General features: G+C 60.3%; 1 protein-coding gene across 1 annotated transcript in view; it reads left to right on the plus strand.

Annotated features, from left to right (window-relative positions):
* Positions 1–729: 729 nt before the first annotated feature.
* KCNH2 (potassium voltage-gated channel subfamily H member 2) overlaps positions 730–13126 on the plus strand; it is a 57768-nt gene continuing 45371 nt past the window's right edge. Inside the window, 2 exon segments of the mRNA XM_048511176.1 lie at positions 730–954; positions 5422–5652. Of these exon segments, the coding sequence (XP_048367133.1) occupies positions 879–954; positions 5422–5652 (307 nt within the window). The 5' untranslated portion in view covers positions 730–878.

Raw genomic sequence — 13126 nt, forward strand, 5'->3', positions numbered from 1 at the left:
CGCAGGCGCGACTTTCCGACGACGGGCGCGCTCTGATGCTTCTTGGACACGAGGACCCCCGCTTGTCTGGCTGTCTGTCTGGGCGGCCCCCTCACTCCCCCCTGCTGCAGCGGGGTTTGCCAGCTTTTCTCCAAGTAGGACTGTGTTCATTTGGGGGAGGGGGCATTAGCCGTGCCCGGTGGGTGGCTGGGTGGGTGGGTGGCTTGATGCCTACTTGGCCCCTTGTCCAGACGTGCGCATGGGCCCAGAGGCACACTGGCAGGGGGCCCCCTGGCGCTCCCAGGGGGGAGGGAGAAGCAACAGCCTCCGGCCAGGCGGGGCCTTCTGCACGCGCTCAGAGGCGCGCTCGGTCCCGGCGCTTAAGAGGTGCCGGCGGCCACCCCTCCGCCGCCGCGCCGAGCGCCTCCATTGGCTGCGCGGCGCGCTCAACTCCGCCCGACCGCTCGGCCCCCTCGCCAGCCAGCCGGCCTCCCCGAGCGAGAGAGCGAGGCAGCCAGCCCCAGGGCCACCAGGCATCGGGGCCAGCAGGGCAGCGGCGCCCCTCGGCCTGCAGCTCCCAGCCGGGGCTCCCTCTCCGGCCCCGCCGCCCTCCGGCCCTCCCCCGTTCGTTCGTTCGTTCGTTCGTTCGTTCCTTCCTTCCTTCCCGCCCTCCCTCTCCCCCCACCCCAGCCGCCGCCGCCTGCCTGCCGCCGCCTTTGCCTAAATAAGGACGATGCCGCCGCCGCCGCCGCCGCGCCGCTGAGCCGGGCCCGTCCCGTCCCGTCGAGGCGCCAGCCCCCTCTGCTGCTGCCGGGGGCTCGGCCGGGCGAGCGCGGGCTGGGCCGGGCCGCGGGCTGGGCCCGGCTGGGCCGCCCGCCCGCCTATGGGCTGAGAGCAGAATGCCCGTCCGCCGCGGGCACGTCGCCCCCCAGAACACCTTCCTCGACACCATCATCCGCAAGTTCGAGGGCCAGAGTAAGTCCGTGGCCGCGGGGGGCGCGCGGAGGCCGGGCAGGCGCCGGCTCCTTCCCCGGGCAAGGGCGGGCCCCCAGCAGGGCAGCGACGGCTCTGCGCCCGGCTGGCCCTCCGGGGGTCAGCGGCATGGGGGAGCCGGCGGGGTGGGGGGGGGGGCGCAGACTCTCGACGCTCGGCGCGTGTGTGTGCGTGCGTGCGGGGGGGGGGTCGCCTGGCGGGTCTCCTTTGTCGCTCCCAGGAGTGGGGACCCTCCCCCCGAGCCAGACCGCAGGGGCGGTTCCCCGGCGATGCCCAGCGCCCCCCTTGCTCCCAGCGGGCGACCTGCCAGGGGGCCCTGAAGCGGCCGTGCCCGGGCGGGGGCTGCCGGGTGTCGAGGTGGGGGGGGGGGCTTCTGGGGCGCAGGCCTCCTCCGCGCCGGAGCGGGGTCCCTCCTCCCGCCAGCTGCCAGTCCGGCTCTCCCCGCGCACCTTCCGCGGCGCTTCCGCGGGCAGCCGGTGCCACCGCCGTGCCCCGCTGGGCCGCCCGGCCGCCTTCCCCCTGGGGGGGTGGCTGCTGGCGGTGCGGGGCTGCGCCGGCTAGGCCGCTGGCTTGGCAAACCGAGGCGGAGCGGTTGAGGGGGGGGAAGGGGGCGGCAGGCGCGGCGCGGGAGGCGAGAGAAGCGGCCTGCCGGCTGGTCTGGTCTGGTCTGGTCCGCAGCAGAAGCGGCAGGCAGAGCCCAGGAGCCGCGGCCGAGGGGCGGAAGACGCAGCCCCGAGCTGGGGAGGTGTCGGGTGGCCGCGGGGGTCTCTCTCGGGGCCCGCTGGAGGGGGGGCTTCGGGCCAACAAAGGAGGAGCCGCAGCACCCCTTTCCAGAGGAGAAGAGAGTTCTCCTGCGCACATACAGAGGCTCTTTCTGCTGCGGCTCTCTTGTTTTGTTCCTCCCGAATGCCTGCCGGTCAGGCTTGCCCAGCCCCTCCCCCCGCCCCCCGAGTGCGGCTCCCTGGCTGGCCTGTCTCGGGCTCCAGCCCGGGGGCCCGTGGCGAAGGACCCCCGCTTGTCTGGCTGGCTGGGACTGGCTGGCTGGGCGGCCCCCTCCCTCCCCCCTGCTGCAGCGGGCTTTGCCAGCTTTTCTCAAAGCAGGACTGTGTGTTCGTTTGGGGGAGGGGGCATCAGCCGTGCCCGGTGGGTGGGTGGGTGGGTGGGTGCCTTGATGCCTACTTGGCCCCTCGTCCAGACATGCGCATGGGCCCAGAGGCACACTGGCAGGGGGCCACCTGGCGCTCCCAGGGGGGAGGGGGAAGCAGCAGGGCTGTGCTTTAGCTCCTGGGAGTGGGGGGGACTGGAGCAGTCCGGGTGGGGCCCGGGTGGTGCTGAGGCTTCTCCCCCTCCCCTGGCCCTGCCAGGCACATCTCTCTGGGGGTCAGCCCTTCCGCAGCCGCTGGTGCTTTTGACCTTGAGATGTGACCACCAGCCTGAGGCGGAGCTATCTGGAGAGCTGCTCTGGAGGCATTTGGCTCCTTCCTGGCAGGCAGGCAGGCAGGCTCCCAAGGGCTGTGTGTGTGTGGGGGGGGATCCCCAAGATATTCTGTCCTGTGCGGCAGCCTGTCAGGGTGTGGGCGCAGGTCCTCCTCGTCCAGTGTGTGGTTTGTGCCCTTCGCTTGCTGGTGGCATTTAGCTGGTTGTTTTAGTGAGATTTTGCCTTTGCTCCTAGATGCCTCCTCGTTTACACGCCCATGCCACTGGGGACCAGCCTCTTGAGCAGCCCCCGGGCCAGGAAGCAGCCAGAAGCTTTCCCAGGGACTGGCAGCAAGATTGCCCTTCTGCTGCTGCTGCCCAGCACAGTCCTGGGTTCGGGAATTCCCTCTTTCTGCAGAGCTGACCGGCACTTCTTCGCTGAGAGGGGTGCCATTCCAAGGGAGTCCTGCTCTCTGCCCTCTGTCCCCAGGAGAATGGGAGGCACCTGCCAAAGGCCTGCGCTCCGCCACGCTCAGGACTCCTGGAAATGAGCCCGGAGCCCGGAGCTCCGCATTGTTGGGTTCCAGGCCCACCCTGCCCCTCCAGAGCCGGTCAGCGCCTGCCCAGTGCACCTCCTGCCTGCTTGGCAACGCAGCAAGAGTCTGAGGCAGGCAAACTGCGCCGACTTGTTGGGGTCACTCGAAGGGGTCGTAAAGCCCAGACTCCACGTTTCCTTCCCAGCCCCTTCTAATTCTCCTGCTCGAAACACACGAACCGCCTGCTTGATTTGGCACCTTGAAAGATTATGCTGGAATCTGAACTATTTTTCCAGCCGTGCGTTTTCGACTTTCCCACCCAGATGTCCTCTGGCCCATTTCTGCTCAGACTCCCTTTCCCTGGGAAGGCCTTTCAGCCCCTGCATGGGTCTGCCTCCCCCCTCCCCCCAGGAGGAAGTGGCATGTGTGGGGAGCGGGACCCCCTCCAGAGAGAAGGATGAGCAGTCAGGCTAGGGGGCCAGAGCAGGGGGTGGGGGTGGGATGGGGTCCTTCTCTGCCCCAGAGCATCAGCCTGAGGTGGCAAAAATAGGTTTGGTTCTGGCACCTTCTTCACGTTACCAGGATTTCCCCCTGCCTGGTGCCACCTGGGGGTCCTTTCCCATCATGCAGATTGGTGGGGGACCAGGGATGAAGGCTTGCAGAATGGAAGGTGTGAATAAGCCCCTCCCGCAAGTTTTCTCTTTGGATGGCATCTGTGGGGAGCCGCCTAGCACCAGGCGCCCCACACACCGCTGCCCGTGGCAAAGTGTGGTTGGGACATTTTCATTCAGTGGCTCAAACGCATTTGAAAGAGCCCTGCCTCGCAAGAAGGGGGGCCACAACCCACAGTCCTTGGAAGGGGCCATGTTTGGGGAAATCCTTAACACACTACAAATAGGAGTTATATAGCAATTAACAGTAAATAAAAAATACTTCCAGTCCTGATGTTGAAGAACACAAACACACAAACTTTGATACTGGCTACTAATTTACTGAGTGAATTGAAAAGTGAAAATAAGTGCATTGCGGTCTATTGTCTAAAACAGCTATGAATGTACATAAATGCCGAAAGTTACAAAAATACAAACCACTGACAATACACATATACAGAAAATACAACTGTACACATAGGAACAATTATAATCTATGAGTTCTTTTTGTTTTGCTGTGTAATGAAACACAGATTGAATGTAAAGGCATCGTCCTTTACCGGCAGCCCATGTGAAGGGCTTCGTTAGTGGTCACAGTAGCTGGACACCCTTGTTAGGAGAGCAGAAATATCCAGAATGAGCCCACTCTAAAACACCATTTGCAATTATGAGACGTTTTCGTGAGCTCCTCCTCAGCAGAGTGCTGTGACCACTAGGTGCAGAAGTCGTTCTCTGCGCTGTGACAATAGAAAGCAAAACTAAATTGTGCAAAACTTCAAATGCAAAACATTTTCTGTATACGTGTATTGCTAGTGGTTTGTATTTTTGTAACTTTATGATTTGTGTTCATAGCTGTTTTAGACAATAGACAACAGGGCACCTATTGTCACTTTTCAATTCACATAGTCAGTTAGCAGTAAGTGTCGAAGACTGTGTGTTTGGGAAAATCCTCTGAGGTTACATACAGTGGGAGGTCAGGTACCATAAATGCAGCTTCTGGATATGGGGCGACTGGTGAGCAGAGGCCACGTGGACAAGGCGCGGAAGGAGGCCAGCCCAGCCCCAGTTATTATTTTATTTAATCAGTTTATACCCTGGCTTTCTCCCTGGGGGAACAAACCCAAAGCAGCTGACGTCATTCTCCTGTCCTTTGTGTTTTTCCTCACAACAACCCCGTGAGGTAGGCAGGCTCAGAGAATGACCGGGTCAATGTCATCTCCCAGATTCTAGTCTGACATTCCTGACCACTATGCCACACTGTCTGTCTGGACTCAGAGGCCATGAACGTGCCCGCTGCTTGAAATGTGTGCCCCCCATCCCTGTCTGCTCCAGCTGGTTCTGCTTTGCCCTCTCTGGAGTCTTGGGGCCATCTTCCTCTGCTGGAGCAACAGGGGGAGGACATCCCGTTTCTGTGCAGGATTGGGGCCAGAGCGCTTTGCCAGGCACTTTGCTTGCCGGAAGAGGCTTGTGTGGCTGCCAGCAGAGTCCTTGAACACGTTGCTAAGGACACTTGACTCTGGCACACGTCTGCAAAGATGGAGCTGTTTGTCCCCACCCTGTGGGGCAATTCTGTGCCTTCTGGGAAACTCCTTCCCTTGGACACAAGGCAGACGACCCACCACTGTCCATCTCCACTGGCTGGCAGCAGCCCCCCCCCCCGCCCAGGTGTCAGGTGATGGCCTTTAATGGGTCTGGAACTCCTGCCCTCCTGTGCTGTAGCCCCGAGCCACCACCCACCACCGGAGCCACCACCCACCCCTGGCCCATTTCTTTTCCCCAGCAGTTGGCAGGGATATCCGAAGGAGCAGCGCGGGGTGCCTCTCACCGGTCCTCTCTCCTCCCCGCAGGCCGCAAGTTCATCATTGCCAACGCGCGAGTGGAGAACTGCGCCATCATCTACTGCAACGATGGCTTCTGCGAGCTGTGTGGCTACACGCGGGCAGAGGTCATGCAGAAGCCGTGCACGTGCGACTTCCTGTACGGGCCGGGCACCCAGAAGACCTCCGCCGTGCAAATTGCCCAGGCGCTGTTGGGCTCTGAGGAGCGCAAGGTGGAGATCTGCTTCTACAGGAAGGATGGTGAGCAGCAGGCTGGTGCGGGGGGGGGGGGGGAATATGAGGGAAGGACTGGGGGGGGGGGGCTTTGGAAAAAAAGCCCGATCGCTATGGCCAGAAAATTCTCCATTTGCCCCATGAATAAGTCATGCCTGCCTAAAGAAGAAGAAGAGTTTGGATTAATATCCCCCCCTTTCTCTCCTGTAGGAGACTCAAAGGGGCTTACAATCTCCTTTCCCTTCTCCCCTCACAACAAACACCCTGTGAGGTGGGTGGGGCTGAGAGAGCTCCAAGAAGCTGTGACTAGCCCAAGGTCACCCAGGTGGTGTGTGTGGGAGTATACAGGCTAATCTGAATTCCCCAGATAAGCCTCCACAGCTCAGGCGGCAGAGCTGGGAATCAAACCCGGTTCCTCCAGATCAGAATGCACCTGCTCTTAGCCACTGCTCTTAGCCACTACACCACTGCTGCTCCTGCCTGCTCTGTCCTGCCCAAGACCCAGCGCGCTCTGGAGGGGGCAGACCCCTTCCTTCCCCACTCCCCAGCTTTCTCTCCCTGCCTGGGGCCTCTGAGCAGTCAGCACCTGGTGTTTTGTTGTTTGGGTCTTCAGGAGTAAATATGAGACAGGGGAGGGGCCGAACTGGGCACTGGGGGCAAATCCAGCCCCTGCTGGGCCGCTGCAGGCTGGGGGGGGGGGATTGAGTGTCCATCCATTCGTCCTGCTTTGATCTCCCCTCCCGACCCTGAGCTTGTGTTGTGGACCAAGTCTGTGCTTCAAGCGTTTGCCTTCTTCTCGCCAACGGAATTGATGCAGCCGGTTAAGGGGGATCCTTGGCTTGGCCTGGAGCCAGACTTCCCGGGGATTGGCCAGAGTTCCCGAACGCCTGAGTGGCGCCTTGGAAGGGAGCCGCCAGGGCCGCTTCCCTGTTCTTAGGGGCCCCCGGCCCACGAGAGAGCCACCTTGGCCACCTTTGGGAGAAGAGAGTGCAGGGCAACAGAAAAGTAGGGAGCCCTGAGATGGCAGGTGTGGGACATGGCTTGCTTTGGATGGAAATGGTCCGCAAAATAGTCCCGTCCCCCCCGCCCTGCCCAGTTCTTGGGCCTTGGCCTGCACCCAGAGGGACCAGAGGAGGCCTATTGGCTGCCAGCAAAACCTGTCTCCGCTCACCTGGGGGTCGGCGCTGACGTGTCCATGCTGTTGTGTCACAGCATGACGTGTCACCTGGGGGTGGCAGGCAGGTTTTCAGAATGTCCAGGAATGGTTCTAAAACTGGGAGGGTCCCAGGTGAGGTGAGGCCTGGCCTCTCAGAGACCCCGCCCCTGCATCAGCCATCGCAGTCTGGACTGTGGCAATGAGAGGGCTTCTCTCCATCTCTGGTGGGGGGGGGAGCTGGGTGTCCCCCCCCCCCCCGGCCAGGCATTGCTGAGTGGCTGTTTAGTGCCCCAAGGGGTGCCAGGCGGCCTCCGCTCTGCCTTTTGAGAGTGACTTCAAGGGAGCTGCTCAGCTTGGCAATGGGCTCTTTGGGATGAGTGCGAGGGGGGTGGGCTGGGCGGGGGGGTTGAGACCCTGTTGCTGCATGGGGGGTTCCCAGCTCTGGGCTGGGAAATTGCTGGAGAGTTGGGGCTAGAGCTTGAGGAGGGGAGGACTTGGGGAGGGGTATAATAATTCCATGGAGTGAATCCTCCAAAGCTGAACTCTGTGGCTTGAAGATCTGCAGGCCTCCCCTAGAGTGTGTGCAGAGAGCTAGTGTGGCGTAGTAGTTAAGATTAGAGCAGGTTCACTCTAATCTGGAGAACCGGGTTTGATTCCCCCCCCCAATTCTGCCACTTGGCCTTTGAAGGCTTATCTGGTGAACCAGGTTAGCTTGTGCACTCCAACACGTGCCAGCTGGGTGACCTTGGGTGAGTGATAGTTCTTCGGAGCTCTCTCAGCCCCACCCACCTCACAGGGTGTTTGTTGTGGGGAGGGAAGGGAAAGGAGATTGTAAGCCCCTTCGAGTCTCCTTGCAGGAAAGAAAGGGGGGATATAAATCCAACTCTTCTTCATCATGGTGCCTTACTTAGCTTTAAAAAGGACTTGGACAGATTTATGGAGGAGAAGTCGATCTATGGCTACCAATCTTGATCCTCCTTGATCTGAGGTTGCAAATGCCTTAGCAGACCAGGTGCTCAGGAGCAGCAGCAGCCGCAGAAGGCCATTGCTTTCACCTCCTGCACGTGAGCTCCCAAAGGCACCTGGTGGGCCACTGCGAGTAGCAGAATGCTGGACTAGATGGACTCTGGTCTGATCCAGCTGGCTCGTTCTTATGTTCTTATGTTCTTACTGTTTCCATCCGCTGGGTGGGAGAGGGGGGGCTGCTTGACCTGTGGTCGTGTTCTGGCAAGGCCTTGGGTTTGGGGCTGTCTGGGCAGCAACCATCTGCCGGCCCCCCACCTTTGATGAGACAGCCCCCCAGAGAGTTGGATTTGAGCCAGATACTTGGGTCTGTTTGCTCTGCTGTGACCTCATCAGTGAAAGAAAGTCTTTGGGTCTGTGGGCCCCCCGCCCTGAGGCTCTGGGGGGTGTGTGTGTGTGGGGGGGGGAAAGGAGATCTCTCTTGAGGCCGCCTGTCCTGTAGCTGGGCCAGCGAATTGCTGTGCTGAAGAAGAGGGGCCTTCCTGAGCAGCAGCTTGGCCAGGTGAGAAGGCACCTGCCCCAAGGGAAAAGGAAACTGCTGTTACCTGGCCCTGGTTGCTAGGTAGCTCTCCGGGGGCGGGGGTGTTTCCTGTGGCTGCTGCGGATCCTTTCAAGAAGATTAGTTCGTGCAGAGCCAGCGGGCGGCAGAGAGAGGTTTGCGGGGCCTCCGTTCCTCACGGCTGCCTGGTTTGATTAGAAAAGGGCCAGCGGTTGCCTTGGCTGATTTGCAGCCGCTCTTCTTGTGAGCAGCGTCGGTGTTTGTTGTGAGGCCTGGAAATCCCGAGAGAGCTTCTGCCGCCGCCGCCGTGCCTCCGCCTCTTCCCTGCCTTTGGACAGCTCTTGCAAACACTGCCTGTCCGGGGGCGGTGGGGGTTGCGTGTTTCAGGGAAAGGGGTCCTCCCCATGCAAACTTCCCAACGTGCGGAGCCTCGCAGTTCCCTTCATGGTTTGCTTTACCAGGCTGTTGAGATTAAAGGGCTGGAGTCATGTGACACAGTCGCTCGAGAGCTGGAGGCCTGAGTGTCCCAGCTCTGCCTCGTGGGTTTTGCCCTCGGGGAGGCTGAGGGGGCGCCTTGACTGTTGCGGGGGAAACTGAGGCAGGGCTTGTAGGTCAAGGGGCCGGAGGAGCCATGTTGTGCAGGGCGAGGGGGCAGCATGTGCCCGCAGCCCCAGGAGGGAGATGAGGAAACAGACCCCTTGTGATGTGTCTCCAGGTGAGCCTGGCTCGTGGTGCGTGGCCTCTGGCTAGTGTGGTCTCTGCAGCAACTTGGCTGCTTCTCAGAGCTCTGCCGGCTGCCGGCCTGCGATGGTGGCTGAGAGGCCCACAAGCCCCTCCCTCTCTGCTGTCCTGCACCAGTTCACAAGACTCAGGGTGCCGTCAGCACAGAGCTGCTGGCAAATAAAGCTGCTCCGTGACGGGTGCAGGGGAATGCTGGGCTCCGGGGGGTGGGGGGGCACGTCCTGGCCAGCCGCCCTTAAAGCAAGGAGGCAGAGCCCAGAGGTGCTTCCACCCCTCAGCCTCTTCTGTAAGGGAACCCTTGGGGGGGCACACCCTTCAATCCCTGCCTGGGCAGAGAATGGGGGTGGGGGGAGGGTCTCATTTCATCTCAAGCTCTTCAAAGCAAAGATGAGGCAGGAAACCCCCCCCCCCGCTTCTTGCTGCTCACTGGAGTGGCTTTCCTAATACTGTGGGAGCCCCCCCCCCCCCGGATATGCCGCGTGCCCAACCTGTGCTTGCCTGGCATCCCCGACCCACACTGCAGCGAGATTTATGACTGTTTGTGCCTGTGCGGCGGGAGGCACCCCCCAGGCACAGACAGACAGGCCTCTTGGCCCGGCAGCTGTGGGAACTCTGTGCCACCCACAACTGTTGGGGCAGCGCAGCTTGCGGAGCAGCTCCCAGGGGCCTGCTTGTCCACAGCTGGGGCCTCTCCAGTGCTCCGTCCTGGGGGGGGGGGGTCCTGCGCTCGATGACGCAGCCGTGCAGAATGTCCGAGGTTTGATCTGTTGTCGTTCATCCAGGTGTTTTGCTGTTGGGAGATTGTCCGCTCACTAGCAGCAGCAGCACCAAAATTACTGATGTGCATCTGTAGTACCCAGGAAGCTGGGATTCGGTTCATGCAGAGGTGGGATCCAGCAGGTTCTCACAGGTTCCCGAGAGTAGGTGACTAATTCTTTGTGTGTGCCGAGAGGGGGTTACTAACTGGTGATTTTGCCCCGTGATTTTTGCCTTAGTTACGCCCCTCCTCTCAGCAGCAGCGCGCAGAACTGGAAGCAGTCTAGCAGGAGGTGCACCGGTGTGCGTGGCAGCCTGCGCCTGCGTGCATTCGTTTCCTGCCCAAGGACCGGCGCAGCGGCTGCGTCCTTGCCACAGCCCCGCCCAGGAATGCCCCGCCCCCGGAATGCCCTGCCACGCCCCCATTGTGCCCCGCCCAGCCCCATTGGCGCTATGCCACAGTTTGAATCCCACCACCATGGGAACCTGTTACTAAAATGTTTGGATCCCACCACTGGGTTCATGCCTAGACCAGTGGGCTCTTATGGGGGGGGGGGCAACCGAAACCGGGGCATCCTTGCCTCTGCCGCTAGCAACAGGAGGGAGGAAGTCTGCGGCGGAGGCGGAGGGTGGGATTGGGCAGAAGGTTGCAGTGGGAGCCAGGCACGGAGGCTGGAAATGGCTGCCCTGCCGGTGAAACGTGTTTTTTGGAGAAGAGAGAGTCCCAGGGGCAGGAAGCAGTTCGAGAGTCTCACACACTCAGCTGGGCTGTAGAAACAGGCGGGGGGGGGGGGGGCTTCTCCAAAACCCAGTGAGATGAGCAGGGGCTGCCTCAGGCAGGTTTCCTGGGGGGCCTCTCTGCTGACATAATTTTGGTGTGTGTGCAATCCAAGAAACGGTGATCTTGATGAAACTCTGGTTGTGTGGGATACTCGTGAGCGTGTGGCACGGAGCCTGTCTCACACTCACATGGGGGGCCAGTAGAGCCCCTGAAGGAGAGGGGGGTTTGGGGGGGAGTTCTGCATTCTTGTATAGCACATCTTATGCCAGACCCCCGTGTGGTTCTGCCGCCTGAGGTGTCTCACCTCTGCCTGCTCTTGGCCTCGGCCTGCATCTCCTCCCCCACCCACGCTCCTCCGCTCGCACTGGGTCTGCCAACCAGATCACCTGCCGCTTGCAATGGGGCTCTTTTCTCTCCCTCTTCTTGGATCATGTTTCCCCCTCTCTTTCCAGTCCTGCAGACCTTTCAGCCTTCCCCTTAAGACGCCTCAATGGCTCCTCTGGGCTCTTGCTCAGGTAACCTCACCTGCAGCTCACTTCTCCCGTCTCCTCTCACCCTCAGCCGCCCAGGGGGTTCTTTCTCCACAAGAACATCAGAAGAGCCCTGCTGGTTTGGGGCCATGGGAGTCCATCTAGTCCAGCCCCTTCTGTCACACAGGGACCGGCCAGCCAGCTCCTCTGGAGGATCAACAACAGGGCAGAGAGTCTGAGGCCTTCCGCTTACGCTGCCTCTGGCACAGGGACTCAGCAGCTCACGAAAGCCCCCTGGCTTATCTTCCTGGTCGGAGCCACTGTTGACCCCTTTCTCCATAAATCTGTCTGGCCCCTTTGGGTTCTATCCATGCTCATGGTCACCACGACCCCTCCAGCAGCCAATCCCTCAATTTAAATTCACTGAGTGAAGAATGAGTAATCAGTTGTCCTTTGCCTGACTTGAGTCTCCTACCAGTCAACTTCATTGGGTGCCCAGGAGTTGTAGGATTATAGGAGGGTGGGGTGGGGGGAAGGCACACTCTCTGTCTACTTTCTGTGCCCTGCACAAGATTTTATAAACTTCTCCCATGTGTCCCCTTCGCTTTCTTGTTCTTGAAATGTGAATCTCGGGGTCCTCCCACCCATCCCCACAGAACAGGTGTGACCATCTTGGTTCCCCCCTTCTGCCCCGGTCTTCCAGCTCTGCAGTGTGCTTTTGGAGAAACAGGGACCAGGAGGGGGGCTGCCCCGTAGATCTGTCCGAGGACATCACATGATCGGCTGCTCTGATCATTCCTAGCAGGCCATTTTCTTTTCCCCCCTCTGCCCCCCGCTTGGCCAGTGTCTCCCCTGGGCTTCCCCAACGCTTCCCTCTTATCTTGGCCCGCTCAACATACATTGAGAACTTGCCGTGTTGTTCCCCATCCCTTAAGTTCTCCGGCATTTCTCCCCCGTCAGCCTCCTGACAGTTTGGAGTTGTCTGCAGAACCGGTCCCAGGGTTGATCCTTGTGGGACCCTCCACAGCTCCCTTGCCGTGAGGCAAGGAGGGGAGGTCAGGGGCCCAAGGAAGGAGGAGTGTTTCCCCTTTTCCCCGCTGGGTCTTGAACTGGGCCCTATCTGGCTGGGGGGGTGGCGGGGGGGCTGCGTAGATGAGAGCCGAGCATCCCTGGTTGATCCACGAGGCCTTCTCAGGCACCAGTCTGAACGCTGCTGGTAACGCCACCGTCCAGGACTGCCCGCCTCTTCTGCCTGCTCCCCTCCCCAGGGCCTGACCAGCTGGACCCCCCCTCTCTGCTTCTCACTGGCCTGAAGGCAGGAAAGAAGGTTTTTTCAGGGGGGGGAGGGGGGGGAAGAGTCAGTTTGGGCGGGGTCCAGTTTCAGTTAAGTAAATCTAATTGCTATCTTTTAGATGTAGGTGACGCTTAGGAAAGGTCACCGTGTGCAAAAGAAAGCCGAGCAGAGTTATCTGGAGCAAAACCTCTTCCCTCCTGCAGTTGTGACTTCACGGGGACCTCCTTGAGAAGTGTCACCCGGGAGACCCACTGAGGGGTCTCTTTGGGATGGTGGAGAGTGCCAGGGGGGTTGTATCTAGGTGGCTGAGATGCATTCCTAGCTCAATGTAATTGCTACAAGATATATGTAACCAGCTGGCTGCATGTTACTACTGCCACTCTGGGGCAGTCTTTCCTTGATCTTTACTTTATGGCTTCACACACTGAGTAGATAACTAGGCTCTCCCCTGACACTTTGGTGTCATAGGAACCGGGATTGTTTCCATTATTGTGGGGGCAAAATGCCAGGTGGCTCTCTATCTCTGTCTGTCGCCAACCTTGGGTAACACACCTGAGCTCCAAACTAACTCTTTCTCACATTTCTTGGGAAAATAGGAGGGGGGGGGACTAGCATCGGAAGAAAGGGTTCTCCAGAACAGGCTTTGTCCAGCTGGGCGCTTCGATGCTGATTAACAATACAGAGTCTGTTTATTGCTTCAAGCAGAGACCCGGCAGTGCGGGAGGGCCATGCGACTTGTGGCTCTTGCAGACTGACCCTGGGCTTGATTCTGAGCCCCAGC

This window comes from Sphaerodactylus townsendi, linkage group LG11, assembly GCF_021028975.2.
Source record: "Sphaerodactylus townsendi isolate TG3544 linkage group LG11, MPM_Stown_v2.3, whole genome shotgun sequence".
NCBI classification, from domain to species: domain Eukaryota; kingdom Metazoa; phylum Chordata; class Lepidosauria; order Squamata; family Sphaerodactylidae; genus Sphaerodactylus; species Sphaerodactylus townsendi.